Source organism: Tamandua tetradactyla, chromosome 12, assembly GCF_023851605.1.
Source record: "Tamandua tetradactyla isolate mTamTet1 chromosome 12, mTamTet1.pri, whole genome shotgun sequence".
In the NCBI taxonomy this organism is placed as follows: Eukaryota; Metazoa; Chordata; class Mammalia; order Pilosa; family Myrmecophagidae; genus Tamandua; species Tamandua tetradactyla.
In genome coordinates, this window is record NC_135338.1 from 71,560,493 (window position 1) to 71,586,038 (window position 25,546).

The 25,546-nt window shown below is 35.7% G+C and overlaps 1 protein-coding gene across 10 annotated transcripts in view; it reads right to left on the reverse strand.

Annotated features, from left to right (window-relative positions):
* The window catches only part of LRRC49 (leucine rich repeat containing 49), a 232,375-nt gene that overhangs the window by 136,440 nt on the left and 70,389 nt on the right, over nt 1-25,546 (reverse strand). For 7 of the 10 annotated variants that reach the window (XM_077123900.1, XM_077123902.1, XM_077123899.1 and 4 more), the window contains one exon: nt 18,499-18,560. In XM_077123900.1, the coding sequence (XP_076980015.1) occupies nt 18,499-18,560 (62 nt within the window). Of the gene's footprint in view, nt 1-5,291; nt 5,373-13,467; nt 13,527-18,498; nt 18,561-18,665; nt 18,828-25,546 lie in introns of those variants that run through there. The other 3 variants (XM_077123907.1, XM_077123909.1, XM_077123908.1) reach the window with 3 other exon arrangements.

The window sequence follows — 25,546 nt, forward strand, 5'->3', positions numbered from 1 at the left end:
GCAGATCAGCAGAATGGATTAACAAACATAATCCAGTTATATGCTGCTTACAAGAGACCCATCTTAAATACAAGGATACAAATAGATTGAAAGTGAAATGATGGAAAAAGATTTTCCATGCAAGTTGTAATCAAAAGACAGCGGGAGTAACTATATTAACATTGGACTTTAAATATAAAGACATGATAAGAGACAACGAAGGACACTATATAGTAATTAAAGGGTCAATTCACCAAGAAGATACAACAATCATAAATGCTTATGCTTCCAATCAAGCAGCTTCAAAGTACATGAGGCAGACACTGGCAAAACTGAAGGGAGCGGTAGATGTTTCAACAATAGTAGTAGGAGACTTCAGTGCACCACTCTTCTCTACAGATAGAACAACCAGACAGAAGATCAACAAGGAAATAGAGAAGTTAAATAACTTGATAATTAGACCTAACAGACATATATAAGTCATTGCACCCCAAAGCACAGGATATACATTCTTCTTCAGTGCTCATAGAACATTCTCCAGGACAGATCATATGCTGGGGTAGCTCTCAACAGCCACGAGAGAATGAGAACATTCACAAATAGATGGATACTAAATAACACACTTAAACAACCAGTGGTTCAAAGAAGATATTGCTAGAGATATCAGTAGCTATCTGGAGATGAATGAAAATAAGAATACAACTTATCAGAACTTACGGGAAGTAGCAAAGGCTGTGCTGAGAGGGTAATGTATTGCCCTAAAATGCCAATTTTAAAGAATAAGAAAGAGCAAAAATTGAGGACTTAACACAAAACCTGGAGGAACTTGAGAAAGAACAGCAAACAAACCCCAAAGCAAATAGAAGAGAAATAACAAAGATTAAAGCAGAGATAAATGAATGGGAGAACAAAAGAACAATAGAAAGAATCAATAAAACCAAAAGTTGGTTCTTTGAGAAAATCAATAAAATTAATGGGCCACTAGCAAGACTGACAAAGAAAAAAAGAAAGAGGATGCAATTAAACAAAATAAGAAATGAGAAGGGGTGTGTTACCACAGACCCTGAAGAAATAAAAGAAATCATAAGAGGATACTATGAACAACTACATGGCAACAAACTAGACAACTTGAATGAAATAGACAAACTCCTAGAGACACAAACAAGCTACACTGACTCAGGAAGAAAAAGATCTCAACAAACCAATCACAAGTAAAAAGATTCAATCAGTCATCAAAAATCTTCCTACAAAGAAAAACCCAGGGCCAAACAGCATTGCAGGAGAATTTTATCAAACATTCCCAAAAGAACTAACACCAGTCCTGCTCAAACTTTTCCAAAAAACAGAGGAAAAAGGAATTTTGCCTAACTCATTTTATGAAGCTAATATTATTTTAATATCAAAACAGGGTAAAGATGCTCTAAGAAAGGAAAACTATAGGCCAATCTTCCAAATGAATATATATACAAAAATTCTCAATAAAATATTAGCAAATCTAATCCAACAGCACAATAAAAGAATTACACACCATGACCAAGTAGGATTTATACCAGAAAAGGAAGGATGGTTCAGCACAAGAAAATCAATTCATGTAATACAGCACATTAACAAATCTAAAGGGAAAAATCACATGATCATCTTGATTGATATTGAAAAAGCATTCGACAAAATTCAGCATCCTTTTCTGATAAAAACACTTCAAAAGATAAGAATCAAAGGTAACTACCTCAATATATGAAAAACTGATAGCCAGTATCATACTCAATGGAGAGACACTGAAAGCCTTCCCACTAAGATCAGGTACAAGACAAAGGATGCCCACTATCACCATTATTATTCAATATTGTGATAGAAGTTCTAGCTAGAGCAATCAGGTGAGACAAAGAAATAAAAGGCATCCAAATTGGAAAGGAAGAAGTAAAACTCTCATTATTTGCAGATGATATGATACTATACTTGGAAGATTCTGAGAAATCTACAGGAAAGTTACTTGAGCTAATAAACAAATTCAGCAAGGTGGCAGGATATAAAATTAATGTGCAAATATCAGTAACATTTCTATACACAAGCAATGAGCTAGCTGAGGAGTCAGTTAAGGAAAAAATTCCACTCAAAGTAGCAACTAAAAGAATCAAATACTTAGGAATGAACTTAACTAGGGATGTAAAGGGCTTGTACAAAGAAAACTACATGACATTGCTAAAAGAAATCAAAGGAGATCTAAATAGGTAGAAAGACATTCCTTGCTCATGGAAAGGAAGGTTAAATATAGTTAAGATGTCAATTCTCCTCAAGTTGATCTACAGATTCAACAGAGTACCAATCAAAATTTCAACAACCTACCTTGAAGATTTGGAAAAGCTAACTACCAAATTCATTTGGAAGGGAATGAGACCCTGAAAAAGCATTCTAAAAGAGAAGAACAAAGTGGGAGGATTAACACGCCCTGACTTTAAAATCTACTATAAAGCCACACTAGTCAAAACAGCATGGTATTGGCACAAAGACAGAAGCATTTCTTTTTCTGGAATAGAATCCAGACTGCAGAAATAGACCACCAAATGTATGATCAACTGATTTTTCACAAGGCCCCCAAATCCTCTGAACTGGGACAAAATTGCCTTTTCAATAATTAGGCATGGAAGAACTGGATATCAGTAACCAAGAGAATGAAAGAGGATCCCTGTCTTACACTCTACACAGAAATTAACTCAAAGTGGATCAAACACCTAAATAAGAACTAGCACCACAAAGCTTCTAGAAGAAAAAATAGGAAAACATCTTCAAGAGCTAGTAATAGGAGGTAGCTTCCTAAACTTTACACCCAAAGTGCAAGCCACAAAAGAAAAATACATAAATGGGAACTCCTCAAAATCAAATGCTTCTACACCTCAAAAGACTTTGTCAAAAAGGTGAAGAGGCAGCCAACTCAATGTAAGAAAATATTTGGAAATCACATATCAGACAAAGGTTTGATTTCCTCTATATACAAAGAAATCATACAAGTCAACAATAAAAGAACAAACAATCCAATTATAAAACGGGCTAAAGATATGAATAGGCATTTTTCTGAAGAGCAAATACAGATGGCTGAAAAGCACATGAAGAGATGCTCATTTTCACTGGCTATAAGGGAAATGCAGATCAAGACTACAACAAGATAACACCTCACACCTATAAGAATGGCTGCTATTAAACAGGAAACTATAAATGTTGAAGAGGATGTGGAGAAACTGGGATACTTATGAACTCCTGGTGGGACTGTATAATGGTACAGCCACTACGGAAAACTGTTTGGTGGTTCCTTAGGAAACTAAATATCGAGTTGCCCTATGACTCAGCAATAGCACTACATGGCGTTGAGCTGAAAGCAATGACACAAACAGACATTTGCACATTGATGTTCACAGCAGCATTATTCACAATTGCCAAAAGATGGAAACAAACCAAATGCCCATCAACAGACAAGTGGATCAACAAAATGTGGTAAATGCTTATGACGGAATATTATGCAACAGTAAGACAAAATGACGTCCTGAAGCACATGACAAGATGGATGAGGCTTGAGGACATAATACTGAGCAAACTTAGCCAGACACAAAAGGACAGATTCTGTAAGATTCCACTTGTAGGAACAGCATAAAGGTATAATCAGAGTCTTATAATACAGACTATAGGGGACATAGCGATACACAGAAGCTCAAGATGGGTGAACCGTGAGTTAATGAGATTGAACTCCAATGTAAGGGAATAGATAGGAATGAAGGTGATTCTCTAGTGGGTCTAGAACTAATATTACCATATTGAAGATGAACAAGATTGAAAGGGGTTGTATAGACCTACGTGTCCCACTGACTCACACTAAAAATATGAATGAGTTCTCAGAAGCATTACTTCAAAGATATGATTCTTGTATAAAGAGTGCTTAAGTCCAGGATACAGGGGGGAAACTGCTATTGAATACTATGAGCTATGTTCAAAAGGAAACCATCAGCACTATCACAGCAACAGCAGAGGTAAATAGTGGGGTGAGGGACAAGAGTTAAGAGAAGGTTTAGATTTCCTTAAGAAAGAATCAATGGCAGAGACAGTTCAAATAGAGTCAAGAGGCCACTCTGGAGGTTCCTCTGACACAAGCTTCAGGTAGATCTTGCTCCCTGTCATAACCTGTCAACCCCCAACCAGGACTCTCCCAGTCAATACTAAAGAATACCTAGGGCAATATGTAAGATTCCACAAGGATTCCAGGCACTACAGTAACTTGTCAGAAACCTACAACCTCCAGGTGGGTCTCTGGTACAGTTAAGTCCTGAAACCTAGCCCAGCCTCTCCAGAATATCAGACAGTTCCATCTCTCTACATCATATTAGTGACATACTCTTACAACAGCAAAAATTTAGAATTGCCATAGCCCAAACAACCCTAAAGAGAGGGATGGAAAGATCAAAGGTGATGGTGGAATTATACATAGAAGATAGGACTTAACAAATGAATATGAATGCTGAATCATTAAATTGATGTCTCTTTTAGTCCCCAGTATTTTAGAGCAGCTAGAAGTAAAAACCTAAAATTGTGAAATTATAACCAATGTCAAAGTCTGAAATACGTTCTACAGCTAATTGTGGTGCTGTACTTTGAAATTTATAGCTTTTTTTTTTTGTATATATGTTATTTTTCACAAAAAAAGAAGGAAAGAAAGTCAATTGTGATGATAAAATAGTATTTAAGCCCTCTATCCTCCTATATTCTGGAGGAGCTAGAAGGAAAAAAAGGAGAGGATCAAATAGTAGCCCATGACAAACTCTGGGATCTGTCCTGTAACCACTTGTTGAAGAGTGCTTTGAAAACTATTGCTTTTTTATTTCTTTGCTTTGAATATATATTATACTATATAATAAAAAGAAGTCAAAGAAAAAAAAGCCATAGGAGAAGCTCCTAGCATCTTGCTGCCCCTAACCCCTACCCCCTCCCACCCTTGCAAGCAGACTGTGCAACCAGCCTACACACTTACTGTGGATCCATGCATAGCCTTGTTCCAGCTGGGAAAGACTGAACTCTCCACTCACCTCAGAATTTGCCCTCTAGGCAAAAGCGGCTTAGTACAGCAAAAGCAGACTAAGAAGCAATAAGGCCAAAAGGCCTGGGGCTACATTAGAGAACCTGGGAGAGGGAGAAAATTTACTCCATAGGGAGGAAAGGGGGCATTTTAATTCCTATAAACAGGGGAACTCCCAAGGGCACTAACAAACATAAGTACAGGACCAGATACAGGCTCAAAAAAGGACAGGGAAGACCTTGTATTTTGCACTCACCTTGGGCTGTTCTTCTTGATAGGAAGGCTGAACCCCAAAGAAGAGCAATGTCCAATGCAAAGTTATTCTGCAAAGTCTGTGAAAGGTGATTTACATATCATAGCTGTATACAAATTTAATGAACACACAGCTCAGGAATTTAATTCCAGAATTAACACTTTAAAGTATTAAAATGTACAGTGTGCAAAAAAAGATTACAAGACAAGCAAAGAAACCATAAATAATGGTCCACCTAAAGGAAAATGAGAAAAATCCAGAAAACATCAATGAGGAAGATTAGACTGTGGTCATACCAGACAAAGACTTTTTAAAAATGACCATCAGTAGGATTATGGAGATGAAGGAAATACAGAGAAGAACTAAAGAATATCAGGAAAACAATAAGAGAATCTTAATAAAGAGTTATAAATTTTAAAAAGAAGTCAAACAACTGAAATGAAAAATTCCCGGTAGGATTTCAGCAGCAGATTGGAGCTAGTAGAAGAACAAAAATCAATGAACTCAAAGATAAAACAATTGATGTGAGTCACGCTGGAGAAGAGAAAGAAAAAATAATTAGGAAAAATGAAAACAGCTGAAGAGACCTACGGAGACGCCAACAAGCATACCAAAATACACTTTATGGAAGAATGAGAAGTAAGAGAGAAAGGGGCAGAAAGAATATTGAAAGAAATATTGACAGAAAACTTCCTAAACTTAGCAAAAGAAAGGAATATGCACATTCAGAAAGCCTAAAGAACACCAAACAAACAGGAAAACTTGAAGAGAAAAAGTCTAGATACATAGTGGTAAAACTGTCAAATGCCAAAGACAAGCAGAGAGTTCTGAAAGCTGCAAGAGAAAAGCAATATGTTTGTACAAGAGAGCCCGAATAAGATTAAATGCAGATTTCTCATCAGAAACCATGGAGGCACAAAGCATTGATAAAATACTTAAAATACTGAAAGAAACTATTTCCAACCAAGGCACACATTTGCAAAATAGATTAAAAATAAAACAAAAAACATGACATAACTAAATGCTATCTACAAGAGACTCACCTTAAATTCAAAGAAATAAGTAGGTTAAAAGTGAAAGGATGGAAAAAATATACACCATGCAAGTAATAGCCAAAAGAGAGCTGAAGTAACAATCTTAATGCCATATAAAAATAGATTTGAAGTCAAAAACAGTTACAAGGGACAAAGAAGTTTCCTACATACTGGTAAAGGGGTCAATTCAACAAGATAAAACAATTACAAATATATGTGCACCTAATGACAGAGCCCCAAAATAGATGAAACAAATATTGACAGATTTGAAGGGGGAAACAGCTCTACATTAACAGTAGGAGACTTCAATGTACCACTTTTAATAATGGTAAAACCTCTACACAGAAGATCATAAGAAAATAAAGGACTTGAATGAAAGTATAAACCAGCTAGACTTTACAGACACATATGGAACATTTCACCCAACAGCAGCAAAATACACATCATTCTCTAGTGCACATGGATCATTCTCTAAGATAGTCCACATGTTAGGTCACAAAACAAGTCTCAATAAATTTAAAAATATCAAAATCAAACAACGTAGCTTATCCGACCACAAGGGAATGAAACTAACAGATGGAGAACTGGAAAATTTACAAACATGTGGAAATTAAACAATGCACTCTTAACCAATGGGAAAAAGAAAACACAAGGGAAATTAGAAAATATCTTGAGGCAAATGAAAATGAAAACACAAAACATCACAATTTATGGGATGTAGCAAAAGAGGATATCACTGATATTATTAGAAATAAGCAAATTCATAGAGTCTGAAACTACAATACAGGTTACCAGGGCCAGAATGTGTGTAGGGAACGGGGAGTTAACTCTTACTTGGTGCAGAGGTTCTGTTTGGGGTGTATGAAAAGTTTTGATAATGTTCAGTAGCGATGGTAACACAACATTGTGAATGTAATTAACACCACTGAATTATTTATCTGAATATGGTTAAAAGGGAAATGAAATTTTAGATTGTATAAATGTTGCCTGAATAAAAGCTAAAAAACAAAACTAGACTAAAGGGCTATCAGTGAACCTTAATGTAAACTATGTATTACAGTTAATAGTACAATCATACTAATATTCTTATTAATTATAACAAAGGTACCACAAATCCAAAATGTTAAAAAATAGGAGCAGGTATATGGAAACTGCATTTTCTACATGATTTCTGTAAACCTACATCTTGTCTAAAAAAAATTATATTAAACTGGCAAAGAAAAAAAGTCTGTAAAAATATACACCAGATTTCAAATACTCAGTTTGAAAAAAAAACAATGCAAATTATCTCATTATATGTTGAAAAGGTAGTATCTGGAATATATTGGGTTAAATAAGATATATTACTAAAATTTTAAAAATAGCTATAATATATATGAAAATCTGGTAAATATTTCTGCTCTAATGGAAAACTATTCTATCTCTGCTTCAAGATAATTTTGGAACTACCTTAAGCAAGGTCTCAATTCTTTTCTAAGAACTGACTCGATGTTCAAAAAGTACCCTACTCAAATGTTCAAAAGGTACCCTACTGAAATCTTAAACCACTGAAAATAAGGTTTAGTCTGGAAGATCTTGAGAGAGGTGTTACCAATTGTTCTAGTTTGCTAGCTGCCGGAATGCAATATACCAGAAACAGAATGGCTTTTAAAAAGTGGAATTTAGTAAGTTGCTAGTTTACAGTTCCAAGGCTGAGAAAATGTCCCAGTTAAAACAAGTCTATAGAAATGTCCAATCTAAGGCATCCAGGGAAAGATACCTTGGTTCAAGAAGGCTGATGAAGTTCAGGGTTTCTCTCTCAAGTGCGAAGGCACATGACGAACACAGTCAGGATTTCTGTCATCTGGAAAGGCACATGGCGAACATGTTCAGGGTTCCTCTCTCATCTGTAAGGGCATGTGGCGAACATGGTGTCATCTGCTGGCTTTCTCTCCTGGCTTCCTGTTTCATGAAGCTCCCTGGGAGGCATTTTCCTTCTTCATCTCCAAAGGTCACTTGGCTTCTCATGGTTATGTCGTTCTGCTCTGCTGTCTCTGAATCTCCTTCATTCTTCAAAATGTTTCTTCTTTTATAGGACTTCAGAAACTAATCAAGACCCACCCAAATGGGTGGAGACATGCCTCTACCTAATCCAGTTTAACAAACACTCTTGATTAAATCACATCTCCAGGGAGATAATCTGATTACAGTTTCAAACATACAATAGTGAATTGGGGTTAGAAGAAAGGGCTGCTTTTACAAAATGGGATTAGGATTAAAACAGGGCTTTTCTAGGGTACATACATCCTTTCAAACCAGCACACTAATATTTCAATTTAACCATAAAATAACCTTAATTTGGGTTCTTCGGTTTATTTAATTTCTAGCAGTCATGATGAATTAGCTGCAAACTGAATCCTCTGACTACTAAATAAGATAACTAGTTGATAAGGCTGATTATCTATGAATACTGAAAACATCAGCTTTAAACTTTGGTTTCATTTGATTAAAACAATAATTGAGTGTTTACTATGTGCCAAATGTAATAGACACCAAAATAATCTAAATATTTTATAATTGGAAACATGTAAAAACAAACATTTATAGTTTGTAAGAGGTATTATAGAGGTGGAAGAAAGAGGAAACAATTCTTTCTTTGGCATTTGGATTGAATTACTAAGGATGAAAAAGTTTCCCAACAAATCAGAGGTGAAAGTCCTTTGTAGATAGAACTAAACATTGGGCATAATTTTGAGCTGTTTCTCTCCTGAAATTAACTGACCAATTTGTTCAGTATTTTCATTATTTGGCTGATATTCATTTACCTTTATTTTAGATGTTTATGTTCATTTATTTGGAACTGTTATTATAAACTACTACAAATTTCTTTTGGAAGTATTTTCCACAATATAAGTATAAGGAATAATACTAGAGAAAGTTATTTGTATACGTTACGTTTGTTTCTAAATGGATTTTTGATTTAATACCTTATTTTTGTTATTGAATGTACTTTGGATTTCCTTGCATTTGTAGTGTAAAACAAAAAAGGAATCATATCATTCATACTGGTCACAATTTATTATATTGTTTGTTTCCAAACCTAGAAATGAACACCCAATATACTATTTAAGACTCAAGGACCTCCGCCTGCAGCCTGTAAAACCTTCACCCAAAAGAACCTTTGATACATCAATGCTTTTAAAAATGTTAATTGACTTCTATGAATAGCTATCAGCCTCTCAACTATGTATGTGTGAACCCAGACTGAGACAAGGTGTGCAAAGAGCCTGCTCCCAGGGTCTTAGTTTAACTTTAGTTCAAGAAACCTTTTATTTATTTATTTTTTCAGAAAAATTCACACATATACACACACAAAAAGTATACAAATGAGAAAGATTATAATCATGAGTATCTGGAAATCTTCCTGTGAGTTCAAACTCATATATACGTGTTGAAGGTACAGATAGAAAAACCCTACAATTGACTAATAATAATAATATCCATTGAAAAAAGGCAATTTTGGAATTAAAGACAATTAAAATTTTGGAAAGTTTAATTTAAATTACATCATATAAAAGGGAAGTTGGATACACGGTGTTATTCCTCACCTAATTAGGTTATTTAATATTCCATTATAATATTTGTGCATATTTTTGCACCTAAAGATTTAATAAATGCTTTAAATGACTATAGATGCTCATAGTAAGAAAGAGAATAATGAAATGAGTCACATGATAATAAGAAAAAAGTAAATGCTATCCATTTCCTTAGAATGTTTTTCTGCATTTCTTCCCTTCATGGGTAATACAAAAGGAACAACACAAACATGACGGAGGGTCCTCAGTGTTCCTATTACCTTATGCCTTTGCCCCCACCTTTTTTCTTTCTTTTTTATTATCTACCTCCCCTTTCCAGTGAACTTTGATTCTTCAATAAATCACAAGACTTTCAAAAAATAGTCCTCAGAAAATACCGTTCTGATAGTTATTGAGACCTTGAACAAGGGGCAAAACAATCGCCAACCATGAGTTGCATTAAAAATGAACACTGTTGCCTAAGGTAAAATCACAAGGTTACATCTCAACTTTCCACTATCCTACTGTGCTGGTTTGAAAGGATTATATACCCTAGAAAAGACACGTCTTAATCCTGATCCAATCTTGTGGGAACAACTGTTTCTTTTAATCCCTATTCAGCACTATAGGTTGGAGATTTGATTAGATTATCTACACAGAGATGTGGCTCATTCAATTGTATAAATCTGTGGATTAGAAGGAGATGTGACCCTTAGCCATTTCAGGTGGGTCTTGATTAGTTTGCTGGAATCTTTTAAAAGAGGAAGCATTTTGGGAAGGGTGACGAGAGACACAAGAAAGCCATTAGAACTACGAGAGCCCATGCAGCCAGAGACCTCTGGAGATGAAGAAGAACCCTGGAGGAGCTTCATGAAACAAGAAGCCTGAAGAGAAAAAAACTAGTGGAAGTAGCCATGGTGGCCATGTGCCTTACCAGTTGAGAGGGAAACCTTGAACTTCAGCCTTTCTTGAGTCAAGGTAACCTCTTGTTGGTTCCTCAATTTGGACATTTCTATAGACTTGCTTTAATTGGGAAATTTTCATCCTTAGAACTAAAAACTAGCAACTTATTAAATAACCTTTTTAAAAGCCACTCCGTTTCTGGTTTATGGCATTCTGGCAACTAGCAACCTAGAACACCTAAAAACAGACCCTGCCTCATTCGGGGAGTCCCCTGGTTCAGGTACTCCCTGATGCACATCTGATTGAAGTCTTTAACCTCTATTTGTGGCACATTGAATTGAAGTTTTTAACTTCTATTGGTCACTTAATCTTCTCCTGACAGTAAATCTGGTACTCAACTCAGTAAATTCAAAGATGTAAAGCAAATATAGTCCCTACTTTAAAATGCTAGCTTAAAGCAATATATATATATAGAGAGAGAGAGAGAGAGAGAATTTATCATTGTACAAAACATATAAAGAAGTTGATTTCTAGTGCTTATTTAGCTATAAAAACCTTAAAAGGATAATTACTGCCAATGGCACTAATGCTAGTTCTCTTAAATCAGAAGAAAATCTCCATATTCAATATTGCTGCTTTATGAGAGAACAAGCTATACCATTTATTAATCAGTAATCTGTCCAACATGAGATCAACAAACATGCTTGAACCTAACCTAAATAAAAAGTGTTTTTGACTATAGCACAAAAATGCAATAGTTATCAGAGAAAATTAACCAAATGCATACATCTTAACATTAAATTCAAGCAAGCTTTCATATTAGAATGCTAAGTATTACAAACAGAAGAACAGCCACCTAACAAACGAATATCCTAAAAACAAGACAATGAAGTCAGTCCACTCTATCTTACATATTTTAGAATAATTTCTACTTTTTATTTCCAAAAGGAAAAATGATACTCTAACAAAGTAATATTGAAATGGAAGGTTTACAAAATTATTTTAGTATAACTAAAATATAACTAAAAAAATAATTTATTTTTAAATAAATACAATATTTTTCTTTTAAATAAAATAAGTTTATATAAGATAATTATGTCAACCCTGAGCATGATTTTTTTTTAATTTTATATTACCTTGAAGTCTGTTTTTCTTAAGTGGAGGAAAAATCTCATTAATTGTGGACATAGCTTGTCACCTATTTTCTGTCTAAAAGAATTCAAAACCCATAAAAAGGAATATGGGGTGGGGGTGGGTCTTTGCTCATTGTAAAAGAATAAAACAAAAAAATATGCTTCTATTTTTAGGATTTGTTTTTGGTAGGTCCTCTTTAAATAATGCCCAGTACATTCAGAAAACTACAATAAATTGTGTCTAAAGATGAATCACATGTCAGCCATTAGACAAACACCTCAAGAGAAGTTAGTAGTGAAATGGATACTGATGATAAAATTTCCCAAAGTGTGTTGGCATTTTGCTAATTTAAAACCTTTTAAGCAGGTGATCAGAACAGATCTGTCAATAGTTGATTTTCTCTATTTTAATTAGTAAGCAGAGTGGCATACTATTGGTTATCTGTTAACTTGAGCCAGAAAAGAAAAAAGCAAAGGCATTCTAACAGTATGCTAGGGACTAGAGGTTAAGGAAAATAAATTTCCTTCAAGCCAAAATAACGTGATACTTCCAATCCTGGGTAGTATAAGAATAACAGTTTGTGTAACAGCCTGAATTCATAACAAATATCAATACATTCTGAAGGTCAGTGAGATATTCTCCTCCTTAAAATACAAACTAGTTTCTCTGACTTTCCTAAAAAGAAATAGGCTCTTTTCTGGATGTATAATTCATACAAGGTAATTTATCAGTTTGAAGTATAGCTTCAAAAAAATGCAAGAATATCTTTCTGATAAAGGTAAAATGACTAGCAGTTTTCAATAAAATTTTGAAGAGAGCCCAGAGAATATACTTACTTTGGAGAAACTTAATGAAGGAAAAATCACCTCCAAAACTTGCAGTTCAGTGACCTTTAGTCATACTATAATCACTAATAAAGGGCATTAGAAAACTTAAAGGAGCATTTCTTCCTCAAAGTAATGAAAAAAATAGGAAGCCGAATTTTCAAATTTCAGTGAGGTCATAAAGAGAAAGCAGAGTCCGAATAACAGTGTCATATCAAGAAGTTCCAAAAAGGAGGTATTAAAGGTCCACCCTAGCAGAAAAAAGTATTTTGTCTGTGGCATTGTTTAAAATTGCCAGTGCATGGTGATAATAAAAAGTAAAACTATTTTTAGTAGGTTTTATTATTGTTTTAAATTCCCTACAGACAATGCAGGGCCTTTGCCTGCACCTTGGGGCAAAATACCTACCACCCATCCTTGACATACCACTACTGCATAAGAGGAAGATTTCGCTTCTGCAGACCTTTCTTGTATCTAGAAATTCTGAGCAAGAACCTTACTGGCAAATTAAAAGATTAACCCAGAAGCCTGCAATAATACCTGAAACAAAGAGAACTTTGATTGCTTAAGCGTTTAAACCTCTCATATCCAGATATTCAACATAGCCAGACTACCTAGTAATGACACGAAAAAGGATCCATCAGACAGGTTCTTAAACCACTTTAAAAAAGTCTTCAATTTAAGGGATGAAATTCTTGTAATTTTTTTGATACAAAGTAATATTTCTTACCAGATAATTTACATGCTTATGCTGGAAAGACTGTAGTAAGCAAAGCAGACATATCCCTCTGCCTTTGTCAAGTATATTGCCTAGCAGAGAAAAACAACTGAAAATGAAATTACAATAAACTGTGAACCCTGCCATAATAGTGGAAATATAGGTACTATGACTGCATGTAGCAAGGACAGTAATATTGTCTAGGCCCCAAAGTACTTTTCAAACTTTTTTAACCTAACCCATATTAAGAAATCTATTACATTGTAACCCAGTTCCCACATATAGTAAAATAATACACAAATGCATGCACACATATAATTAAACTAAAACTTTTTCATGAAACAATATTTATCCTTACAATGTGTAACTAATGCTGTTATTTTCTGTTCCATTTTTATTTTCCTGCTCTTGAACCACTAAATTAACCTTAGGATAATAGTACGGATTTTGAATGAAAAACACAGACAAGTTGTATTTTTAGGTCACCTCCATCATTTGCAAGAGACAAATTCCTGAGCCCCCAACCAAAATTACTAAATTGGAATACATGAAAGGTGGATTTCAGAAAGTTGCATTTTAACATGTTCTTTGTATGATTCTTTTGTATATTAAAGTGTCATTTAATCTGAGACTGGAAGGATGATTAGGAGTTATTCAGACAGAAAAGGGAGAAAAGTGCTATAAGCAGAGGCCAAGATCCATAAAAATACTGAAGGGCAAAAAAAACCATGACATACTTCAGAAACCAAAGGAAGGAAGTGAAATAGGGTCTAGGCAGTGCGGTAAGGAAATGAAGACGGAGAGGTAGTCATACCTTATTCTGCAAGCTATCTCTTCTGGTCTGTGCCACATCACCTCAACAATCAGAAGGACCAAGGGTCCTAAGCTGGTATTTGATGACCAATATTTTACTCCCTTTCCAATAATACTGAATTTCCCTCAGTTCTAGAAGCAATAGTAACCGTTCTCTTCTAGATAATCAGGGCTTCTAGAATTAAATGAATCCTTTTCCTTTAGTTAAAGAAGAAAAAAACTCTTGTAAACCATTTTGCATTGGAGAATGAAAGGAGGGACTGGAGAGAAAAGCCAGTTACAACTTAAACTTGTAATAAATCGCAGAACTCTGCAACTATCTCACTGTAAAAGAGAAGAAATTGATGAAACACCCCACTTTTTGGCTATAAATCATAAACTACCTCTTAAGGATTGCAAATATTTATCCCTGACTAAATATTTTCATTTAAAAAGCTTTTGCTTGTAAAGGGTTAGGGGAAACTCTGCCTAAAAAAAGCACTCTATAAGTTAACAAATACTACAATTTGGGTGGTGGTGGGGTCATAACTAAGTAGTACCCATATTTAACATCAAGATGTACATCAGAATCCTCTGACGACCTTTAAAAAATAACACATCTCTGGGCCTCACTCCAAATCTACTGAAGCAGATTATCTAGCAGTAAACCAGAGACTACATATTTTTTAAGCTTCCAAGATTATTTTTCTGTGTAACCTACTCGGGGAAATCACTCCAAGGAAGAAGAGTTATGAGTATAGCTACCTGAGCACATGCTCTTAACCTCTCCATCCTCCCAAAATATCTTTGAAAAGACTAAACATAAAAGTATGAAAGTAGGGCGGGCCACGATGGCTCAGCAGGCAGAGTTCTTGCCTGCCATGCCAGAGGACCCGGGTTCGATTCCTGGTGCCTGCTCATGTTTAAAAAAAAAAAAAAAAGTATGAAAGTAGCCATAGTATGTTGGAAAACAGGAATAGTTCCATGAGCAAACCAGAACATGAAGGAACTTTTAGAAGATATAAAGCAGATGGAATCAGTAAAACCCCAAATTGCTGAAGAGCCTGAAATGGACAGGATCATCACATTGCAGGTGTTGTATTCCCTAGATCGGGCAAAAAGTGCTGGGAGCAGGTGTGATTCAGTTGTCCAGATAATTATTGAAATGTCTGGTAACAATTTGTCAGCCTCTCATTCTCAGAGTGGTTGATTCCTGAAATGCCCCTGGGTTGAAAATGGTAAGAGAAAAGAAGTGCAGTGCTCTAGGTAAGTTCAAGTGCCAAGATGAACAAGGAGTCCCAGTTCCCAGAAGGCAAGTTTCTTGTATACATCCTAAAGGAAAATCCAACTGGGTTGAGCTCCTCTCTACTCCCTACCCTCCACCCTCTGCAGTTATTATACTCAGTATTTGCATTCACAGTGATTTTTTTAACTTGTTTAGAGGAAATAAGTCCATCTAGACCCTCATTTATAAAGATGAACTATCAGCTAAGAATAATAGAAATAAACAAAGAAAGAGAGGTTTTGTTTCAAGAACAAATACAGGTAGTTCTAACCCCAAGGAAGAAAAGTAAATCTAGAGACCAAAGAAAACATTAAAATAAGTGTATTTAATACTTTTACAATTCAGGAATATATTTCACCCATAAAACATGACTAAGTCACTAGGAAAAACAGATACAATCAGATTACTTGGAAATGAAGATCATGACAGCCAAGAACAATAAACAAAAAACACCTCAGAAGAAAAGCTAAATAATGGAATGCATATGACTGAAGAATGAATTAGATAAAACTGATCCCCTTAATTAATCACAGCATATTTCTCTCAGGATGACCATCATAAAATGTACTTTGACAGTCTCCCCTAGTCATTCCCTGGGTAGGGAGGGCCCAGGATTAGTCTTGGGGAACAGGTCAGGGAAGGCCAAGATCTCACTGCAGGTCCCCAGAGGGATGGACCTGGCAAATATACCCTAAGTCCTGCACGTCAGCCTTGCCCATGTTGAAATGTCCAGCTATCATTCCCTTCACCATAGTCTATTACATAGTTCATTATATTTTGTCCCCCCCAATGGAATATAGCTATGTTTTTTCATTTGCTAGTTGCTATCTGAGACTCTCTAGAGGGAGCCCTAAAAGGTACTGACTTTTGGTTTTATATTGCTACTTCTACTCCTCATGACCCATGTTCCTGCTGGGCTACTGAACTGTATAACCTGGCAGTGCTATTGTGGCAGGACCATAGCAAGGCACAGGAGCCCTAAAAAGATGCTATAGTTTTTACTACAGAGCCTCTGATAGCTCCATGTACCACTGGATAACTATCTGTCTTTTATGAGTAAAATAGAAAATCTCTATTCAGGATATGAGGCCCTATTTCTAGTTCAGGTACAAATATTTCCCCAGCACTGGAAAAATGGACTCTGCAATTAATTTAAAAAATTATCAAGGTCCTGAGTTTCCTCAGGAATATGGGAAAAGCAGAACATCTTTTGGCATCAGATAAATAGATTCTCTGATCCCACCCTGTGCCCCCTCAGACCCAATATATTCTCTATACCATCTCCTGGACCACAAGTACCAACAAAAATGGAGCAGAAAATATTCTTAGCCTCAATGCAGATCAGCTGGAAACACTAGAGGACGGTAAAAGGTTAAGTCTATGCAGAAACACAGAGAAAACAATTTGTAAAAGAATGAGAGCCTCAACATAGTTGATCCACTTCTATCTCTATTTCTTGAGAAATCATTCTTTCTAAAGAATGTTATAAATATTAATTTTAGTAATCATATCTTTATTTTGCTGAGTATGTGAAACTCTTTTCCAGACTGGGAAGAAAACTCCCTAAATACAAGCGGTCAATGTCAGCTCCCCTATACAGACAGGAGTTCAGGTATACTGGAGACCTGGGAATGTCATAATGCTTATATACCCTAATCTATATCTCTCTTTAAATTACTTCCCATTAGTAAGATGAGAAATAAAAGAAGCAATGAGTTCCACCATAACTTGGGGGAAATCTAAGAGTTTGCAGTACAACTAATATTTCACATATTGTGTGAATGAGAAACTACCTTCTCAAAACTATTATTAATGGTCTTTAGGTTGAAATTCCCTAAAGAAAATTCAATGCCTATTCCACAGTCATTGAAAAAAAACCCTACCTCCCCAACAGAGAGAAAGGCAGCTGAATATTCATTCCAACATAAACTGAGAAGAATATAAAAAGTCTTTCAGAAAACTTTAATATATTTTCCACAAAAGAGAAAAAAAAGAGAAAGATCAAGGTATTTTCATTGAAATCATTTCTATATGCAAAGCTCATCATCTTGGTAACAATCCCTATATTTCAGAGATACATATAGAGAGACAGAGGAAGAAAAAGATGCAAACAGAAAATAGAGAAAAACTTAACTGATTTTTAAAAACCAGAAGCATGGACCTAGAGTTCAGGAATTGATAATGCTTTAAACTCTTTTGGTACACTTAATTCTTACGCTACTGTAAAAGCGGGCTCAAAGAACAACCTTGAAGTGAAACTAAAGAGCTGAGAGATATTTATAAAGCCTAGTGAGAATTAAGGGGCTGGAGGAAGCAGAGGAGAAGGAAAGAATTAGGATGGAAGTAGAGGTCCTTTTGCATTGAAGTCTGTCTCACCCTCATTTCTGAAATCTAACACATTGACAGTGAATGAGACATCATCACAATATAAAGGATGATATGCTTCAAACCTTTGGAAAACAAAACTATTTACACATTTATATGCCCTAATACACTATCTCTTAGCAGCATTAAATCAGGATATTAAGTAAAAAGGCAGTTATGGTGTAATTAGCAAGTGGCACAGTGACAAATATCTTCTGCATCAAAATACTCAGTAGCTTTACAAATTTAGATGATTATTCATGAAATTGTAACTCAACTGACTACAGCATTGAATGTCAAACAAAGGACAGCAAAATATATGTTGAAATTTCCATGTGAATATATTTTACAAAAAAGCACCTCTACAGTATAATTAAATAAAGAGCACATGCTATACTAATTTCATCATTTTAACATTAGAGGTACTAATACACACGAGCTTTGTTTTTCCAAAGAGAACTTGTTTTAAAACTGTCCTATCATTTTCCCATTTAAAATCTCCCGGTCAATAAAATTCTCTAAGATTTACAATCTTAATTTAAGGCTCTACAATCCACACAATTAAGTTATTAAGAAATGACATGTTTGGAGTTTCTACTTACGAAGATATATTGTTGAAGCTGAGAAACAGACGTTGGAGGCAGGGCAAATTATCCACATCTCTCTAAAAGGAAACAGAAAGCAAAAATTTATCAACTGAAAGAAAAACAAATAGCAATGTCTTCTTGCTTAGCTGTTAAAATACCAAGTCATTTCTATTTACTGCAACCTTGCTACAACACTGATTTCCACTGGACTTTGAGCTCCATTCTTCTCCACTGCAGATTAAATGGGAGGGTTTCAGTACATCTGCAGAATGAGCTGTACCACTCGCAAGGTAAAAAGCCCTGGAGAGAACAGGGAGCAGGGTTGCTGCTAGTCTCTTTAAACATGCTTTTGGGAAAGAAGCCAAAATACTACTTCAGCATTTCAACTGTAGGGCAAATATAGTATGATCAAACATTTGTTAAAAATCACTTTTAAAAGGAAGCCATTCAGAAGCTTTACATTTTAGCTTTCTAAACAGTAGTGAGAATTAACAAAGTTATTTACCTCAATACTCTCAAACCCTTTGAAATTTAACACTTGGTTGCAAATGAACCAATACATATACAATTACTCTATAGAACTAAAAGCAAATTATAGTGCACCGAAGAGCAGTGTAAAAGCAATTTTCAATCTAAACAAGTATCAAGAAATCATTACAACTGAAAACTTAGCCTGTTCTATTCAGGGTGGCACCCTAAAGCAAATCACTGCTGTTTTAGTATGGATACCCTTAGCAAATATTGCAAGGTTTAGGCCCAAATGATTTTTAAAAGTCACAAAATAAATACAAACAAAGCTACCCACTTCCATTAAATGAAAAGACATAAACCTGAAAAGTATGTCATATATGGGAGTAACAGAATTTTAAGAAGAAGCTTAGTGATTACCTAGTCTACCACATGAGTGAGCAGTCTAGATTGCTGCAGGACAGGACAGAGTGGTACAGGATTATATACTGTTCTGGAGGCTCAGACAGGTCAAGAGTCCACTTATCCTCATTTCCCACATTCTACTCTTTAAAATATAACACACTGCCAATTCTCCTATAAAATGTTTTTTATTTTTAAGGGTAGCATCATTTCAAGTAATTTCAGTTATATGAGTTTCAATAATACTAATATGAAATATATATTTAACATATTTGTGACCAATGTTTCAACTCAAATCAAAACTTGTATTACTGTTTCCATAGGTCATCATCTGACTTCCTCCTTCCTTTCTTCTCCTCTTTTAAAACTACCATTTCCAAGACTCAGTTATGGTTTAGGCAAGCACATAAAATTACAGACAAGCTCAACTTTTCTAAAAATGGTTCATTTATTATTTTTACATTTGTAATACAAAGAAAATATTAAAGTTGACAGAATTGTGTCACAGCCACTTAATGGTTTTGAGGAGAAGCATTGGAGAAATGAACCTGGCTTGACATTCTCGTACCTCCTCTTATGCACCTTTCTCCAAACCTCTCTCAATTCCTTAAACCCTAAGCAGCGTAAAGTGAACACTATTGCCCATGTTCCAAACACTGGTTAAGTTTCACATTATTGTTCTCTGTCTCATCCCTGAAAAGCATATTCAACCAAAGCAAGTTAATGATTTGGGGAGCTTTTCAATTTTGGTAAAGGAATAGGTCCACAGAACACAGGAAGGAAGCCAAATTTCCCTCAGTTGGTGGGAAGCTTAGATGTTGGCAAACTTGTTCAATTCTCTCTACCAGCTACCCTACTCTGGATATTCCCAGAAATTGTAGGGAGCAGAAAGGAGTAGTTGGCTAGTAGAGGAGCTCATGTTATTCCAGGGCCTATTTTCCAAAGGAAATGGCTGCTTGTTTGTTATCTAGTCGCTAGAAATAGTCAAGTCCCAGCAGAAGTAGAAGCCCTCTTCAAACTCTTGGGGAACCTCTTCTCCCAAATTGTTCCTGAAACCTACCTAAGATATTTCTGGGCACAATTAATCCAATTGAGTTAATTCTGGGCACATTAACTGGGAGAAACTGAAAGTCAGTTTCTGGATCTCCTTTGGATCAAGCCATCTTTAAAAAAAAATCTGTCTCTTTGCACTCTAGCCTACGACTTTTAGAGATTACAGACACATTTTAAGACATTTTTTTGTGATTAAAATATAAATTCAAATTATATCAGGCAATAATTGGTGAGAAAAGGGTTTTTAAGTTTATTTGCTTAAACTATAATGTTTTATGTTTATTTCCATTTATAAAACAAAATTTTATCAAAGGTCTTTATCAAATTTTCAAAATCATTAATTGTCATTACCTGGCAGTGTTAAAAAATATTCACAACAAACTGAAAAACTAATTCAGAGTTAACAGCCTATATTCTGATAATCACTTTAGTAGATATCCTTTTCTAGAACTTTAAAAAACAAAATAATTATCCATAATTGTTTTTGTTCTTCCAAATTTCATTGCTGCAAGAAAATTATAACTTTTCTATAATTTTCCTATCAATTCTTAGGTATACCTTTTAAAAGAAATTCTAGCATTCAAGTAAAATAAAGACATATAAAAAGAGAATATCATAATCATTGTATCAAGTATCTACACATGGATTATGAAAAAAGAGACTTGTTTAAAGCTGTGTTCTAGTTTGCTAGCTGCCGGAATGCAATATACCAGAAACAAAATGGCTTTTAAAAAGTGGAATTTAATAAGTTGCTAGTTTATGGTTCTAAGGCAGAGAAAATGTCCCAATTAAAACAAGTCTATAGAAATGTCCAATTTAAGGCATCCAGGGAAAGATACCTTGGTTCAAGAAGGCCGATGAAGTTCAGGGTTTCTCTCTGAAGTGGAAGGGCACATGGTGAACACAGTCAGAGTTTCTCTCATCTGGAAAGGCACACGGTGAACACAGTCAGGGTTCCTCTCTCATCTGGAAGGGCACATGGCAGACATGGCATCATCGACTAGCTTCTTCTCCTGGCTTCCTGTTTCGTGAAGCTTCCCGGGAGGCATTTTCCTTCTTCATCTCCAAAGGTCGCTGTCCGGTGAACTCTGCTTCTCATGGCTTTGTCGTTCTGCTCTCCTCTCTCTGAATCTTATTCTCCAAAATGCTTCCTCTTTTATAGGATTTCAGAAACTAACCAAGACCCACCCAAATGGGTGGAGACATGTCATCACCTAATCCAGCTTAACAACCACTCTTGATTTAATCACATCTCCAGGGAGATGATCTAACTACAGTTTCAAACATACAGTATTGAAATGGGATTATTCTGCCTTCATGAAATGGGATTTAGATTAAAACATTTCAAATCAGCACAAGCTGCGAGAAAAAGACTCCACTAAAATGAGAGAATAAGTCAAAGAAGGAAATGACATAAGATCCAGAAAGTGGGATTCAACACTGAGAAGAGGCAAAGGGAAATCCAAGTAGGATCTCTGGACAGCAGGTCTACAGCAACCAGTCTACATTAGAGACAGAAAACAGAAGGCTGCAGGACAGGTTTGAGATCATGTAAAGAGGCTAAATTGCCATCCTCTTTGAGAAAAAATCAGCATATTTATTTAATTGTCAAGTATTAAATACTACCAAAATTCTTTTCTGGAAATAACAATTTCACTGGCAGAGAAACTACTAAAAAGAAGCCATATTGTTAACACACCTAAAAGGAAGCTGAAATAAATTATTTGCATATAGTGGGTATTTATAGCTCATTTGTTATTATTCTGCTCATAGTCTTTTCATACCTTTTTTGTTTTAGGCATGGGCAGGCTCCGGGAATCAAACTCAGGTCTCCAGCACAGCAAGCAAGAATTCTGCCCCTGAGCCACTGGTGCACTGCCCTCTGCTCATAGTCTTAAAAACATTATCTTCATCAAAAAAAATTCTGAGAACTGCATTCAAAACATTTTATTGAACTGAGATTTAAAGTCATTTTATATTTTTTAAAAATATGGCCCTTTTAAAAATAGACAAAATTACATCCTACAAAATTAATGAGAGGATTATAATTCTTTATTTTTCAAAGAAATGACTTGCCATTGAAAAAACACACTTGTCCTACTCTGTTCATACACTGTTTTCCATATTCCTAAATTTGACAAAAGAACCAGATGATTCAGCAACCTGACCATGAGCAGAACATCTATCACTAGAGCTATTTTTAGAGCAGCCTCCTATGGAGGAACAAGCAAGAAGAAAGATGAAGAGACGGGCTTTGGCACGCATAAAGTAAAAAAAAAGATGACCGCATTAAATCTCAGCTGCTCTCATTTTTGTTACACATTCTGTCACACAAAAAAATAGTAAAACTATCATATGGGGTTAATTATTTTAATTTTAAGAATTAGAAACTATAAACAGACTTATTAACTAAGCATTGAAACACTTTTTTTAAAAAAAGTACTTCTATTTATAAAAAAATTTATTAAATAAATTTCAAAGTAACTACATGTTACAGTCATTACTTTGTGACATAGAAACCTATATGAAGAATAATATATGTGAGCCATCATATCAACGACTCTAACCATACATTTACATTTTAATTTAAGGAGTGCATTGTCTGACTGACTCTTTCATCCAAAGGCATTAATACATATGTTCTAGTTTGCTAGCTGCTGGAATGCAATATACCAGAAACAAAATGGCTTTTAAAAAGTGGAATTTAATAAGTTGCTAGTTTACGGTTCTAAGGCAGAGAAAATGCCCCAATTAAAACAAGTCTATAGAAATGTCCAATTTAAGGCATCCAGGGAAAGATACCTTGGTTTAAGAAGGCCAATAAAGTTCAGGTTTTTTTTCTCTCAAGTGGAAGGGCACATGGTGAACACAGTCAGAGTTTCTCTCTCATCTGGAAAGGCACATGGTGAACACAGTCAGGGTTCCTCTCTCATTTGGAAGGGCACATGGTGAACACAGCATCATCTGCTAGCTTCTTCTCCTGGCTTCCTGTTTCATGAAGCTCCCCAGGAGGCATCTTCCTTCTTCATCTCCAAAGGTCACTGGCTGGTGGACTCTGCTTCTCGTAGCTATGTCATTCTGCCCTGCTCTCTCTGAATGTCCTTCTTTCTCCAAAATGTTTCCTCTTTTATAGGACTCCAGAAACTAATCAAGACCTACTCAAATGGGTAGAGACATGCCTCTACCTAATCCAGCTTAACAACCACTCTTGATTAATCACACCTCCAGGGAGATGATCTGATTACAGTTTCAAACATACAATACTGAATAGGGATTAGGATTAATAGAATAAATGGCTGCCTTTACAAAATGGGATTAGGATTAAAACATGGCTTTTCTAGGGTACATATATCATTTCAAACCAGCACAACATATAACTGCTTCTTGTACTTGTTTACTACCTACTACATAACAATAGATGACAGTCAATTCAGCAGCAACTTATTCTTACATTCTGATTTTATTCTACCTACTGTTGTAAGTCCCCCAAAGAAAAAATTAAAGGAGAACTAATAACAGACTAGCAAGCAGTCATTGATACTCTGACGAATGAGGGAGATTACCAGTCCTTAAAATCGAGGTAAAGAGGTACAAGGGAAGTTCAGTGGTAGAATTCTTACCTGTCATGCAGGAGACCCAGGCTCGATTCCTGGTCCATGCACTTCCCAAAAAGCAAACAAACAAAACTTGAACAAATGGTACTGCAACAATGGGATACTCACATGGAGAAATAATGAAATGTGACCCCACCACACAGCATACAAAAAAAGGCAAAAAAAAAAAAAAGTATTGGTAGAGTCCTTTGAGGGTCCAAAGGAAAAAAAAAATAGAACTATTATACTTTCCCATCTGGGAACTCGCAGGTAAACTCCTAACCACTGGGGACCCACAAGAAAATAGGCCAAGCCCTTGATTTTGATGTTCGCTCTTTTGAACCTTTATTTCTGTAAGGCAAAAGCTAAGACTACCTATAAAACGAGGCCTAAGAGTTGTTTCCAGGAAATCTCTTTAGGTGTGCAGATGTAGCCTCTCTAAGCCCAACTCTGCAAGGAAAATCATTACATTCCCTGCTATGTTAGGGGTGAAAGTTTGCCTGATAACATGGGGCATGGCTGCTGGGGATGAGTCTGGACCTGGCACTGTGGGATCGACAACAGCTTCCTGACCAAAAGGGGGGAAAGAAGTATAATAAAATAAGGCATCAGTGGCTAAGAGATATCAAATAGAGTCAAGAGGCTATTCTAGAGGCTACTCTTAAGCAAGCTTCAGTTAGATAATGCTACTTGCCATGGTTTCGTAAATCCCAAATGCTCTAGTTTGCTAGCTGCCAGAATGCAACATACCAGAGATGGACTGGCTTTCAATAAAAGGGGATTTATTTAGTTAACATATAGTTCTTCAGAGGAAAGGCAGCTAACTTTCATCTGAGTTTCTTTCTTACGTGGGAAGGCTCAGGGTAATCTCTGCTGGCCTTCTCTCCAGGCCTCTGGGTTCCAACAACTTTCCGCAGGGTGATTTCTTTCTGCATCTCCAAAGGCCTGGGCTGAGCTGCGAGTGCTGAGATGAGGTATGCTGAGCTGCTTGGGCTGTGCTATGTTGAACACTGAAGCACCAGACAATTAAATAAAAAATACCATTCATTGCAGCAGGCACACCTCCTAGCCAACTGCAGATGTAATCAGCAACAGATGAGATTCACATGCCATTGGTTTATATCCACAGCAGTAGAACTAGGCACCTTCACCTAGCCACGTTGACACCTGAACCTAACTACCACACCAACCAACATCATTTCTATTAACGCTTAAGAACACCTAGGGCTCAAACTGAGACTCTATAAGTTTCATGCACTAAGTTTGTTTTCCTGGAACCTATCATTTCCAGAGGGATCCTAGGCCAAATAAATCCTGAGGGAAAAGCCTCTCCAAGATTATCAACTAATTACATTCCCTTATTCTTTAGTGTAGACATTCCTTCTTGACATCAAAAAGTTAGAATGGGAGAGATACACAGAAGCTAGAGACAGGTGAACAGTTACCTAATGAGGTTGAACTCAAATGTAAGGGAACAGATAGAAGTGGAGGTGGTTCTCTGGCAGGTCTATAAGTATCATATTGATGGTGAGTAAGATTGAAAAGGT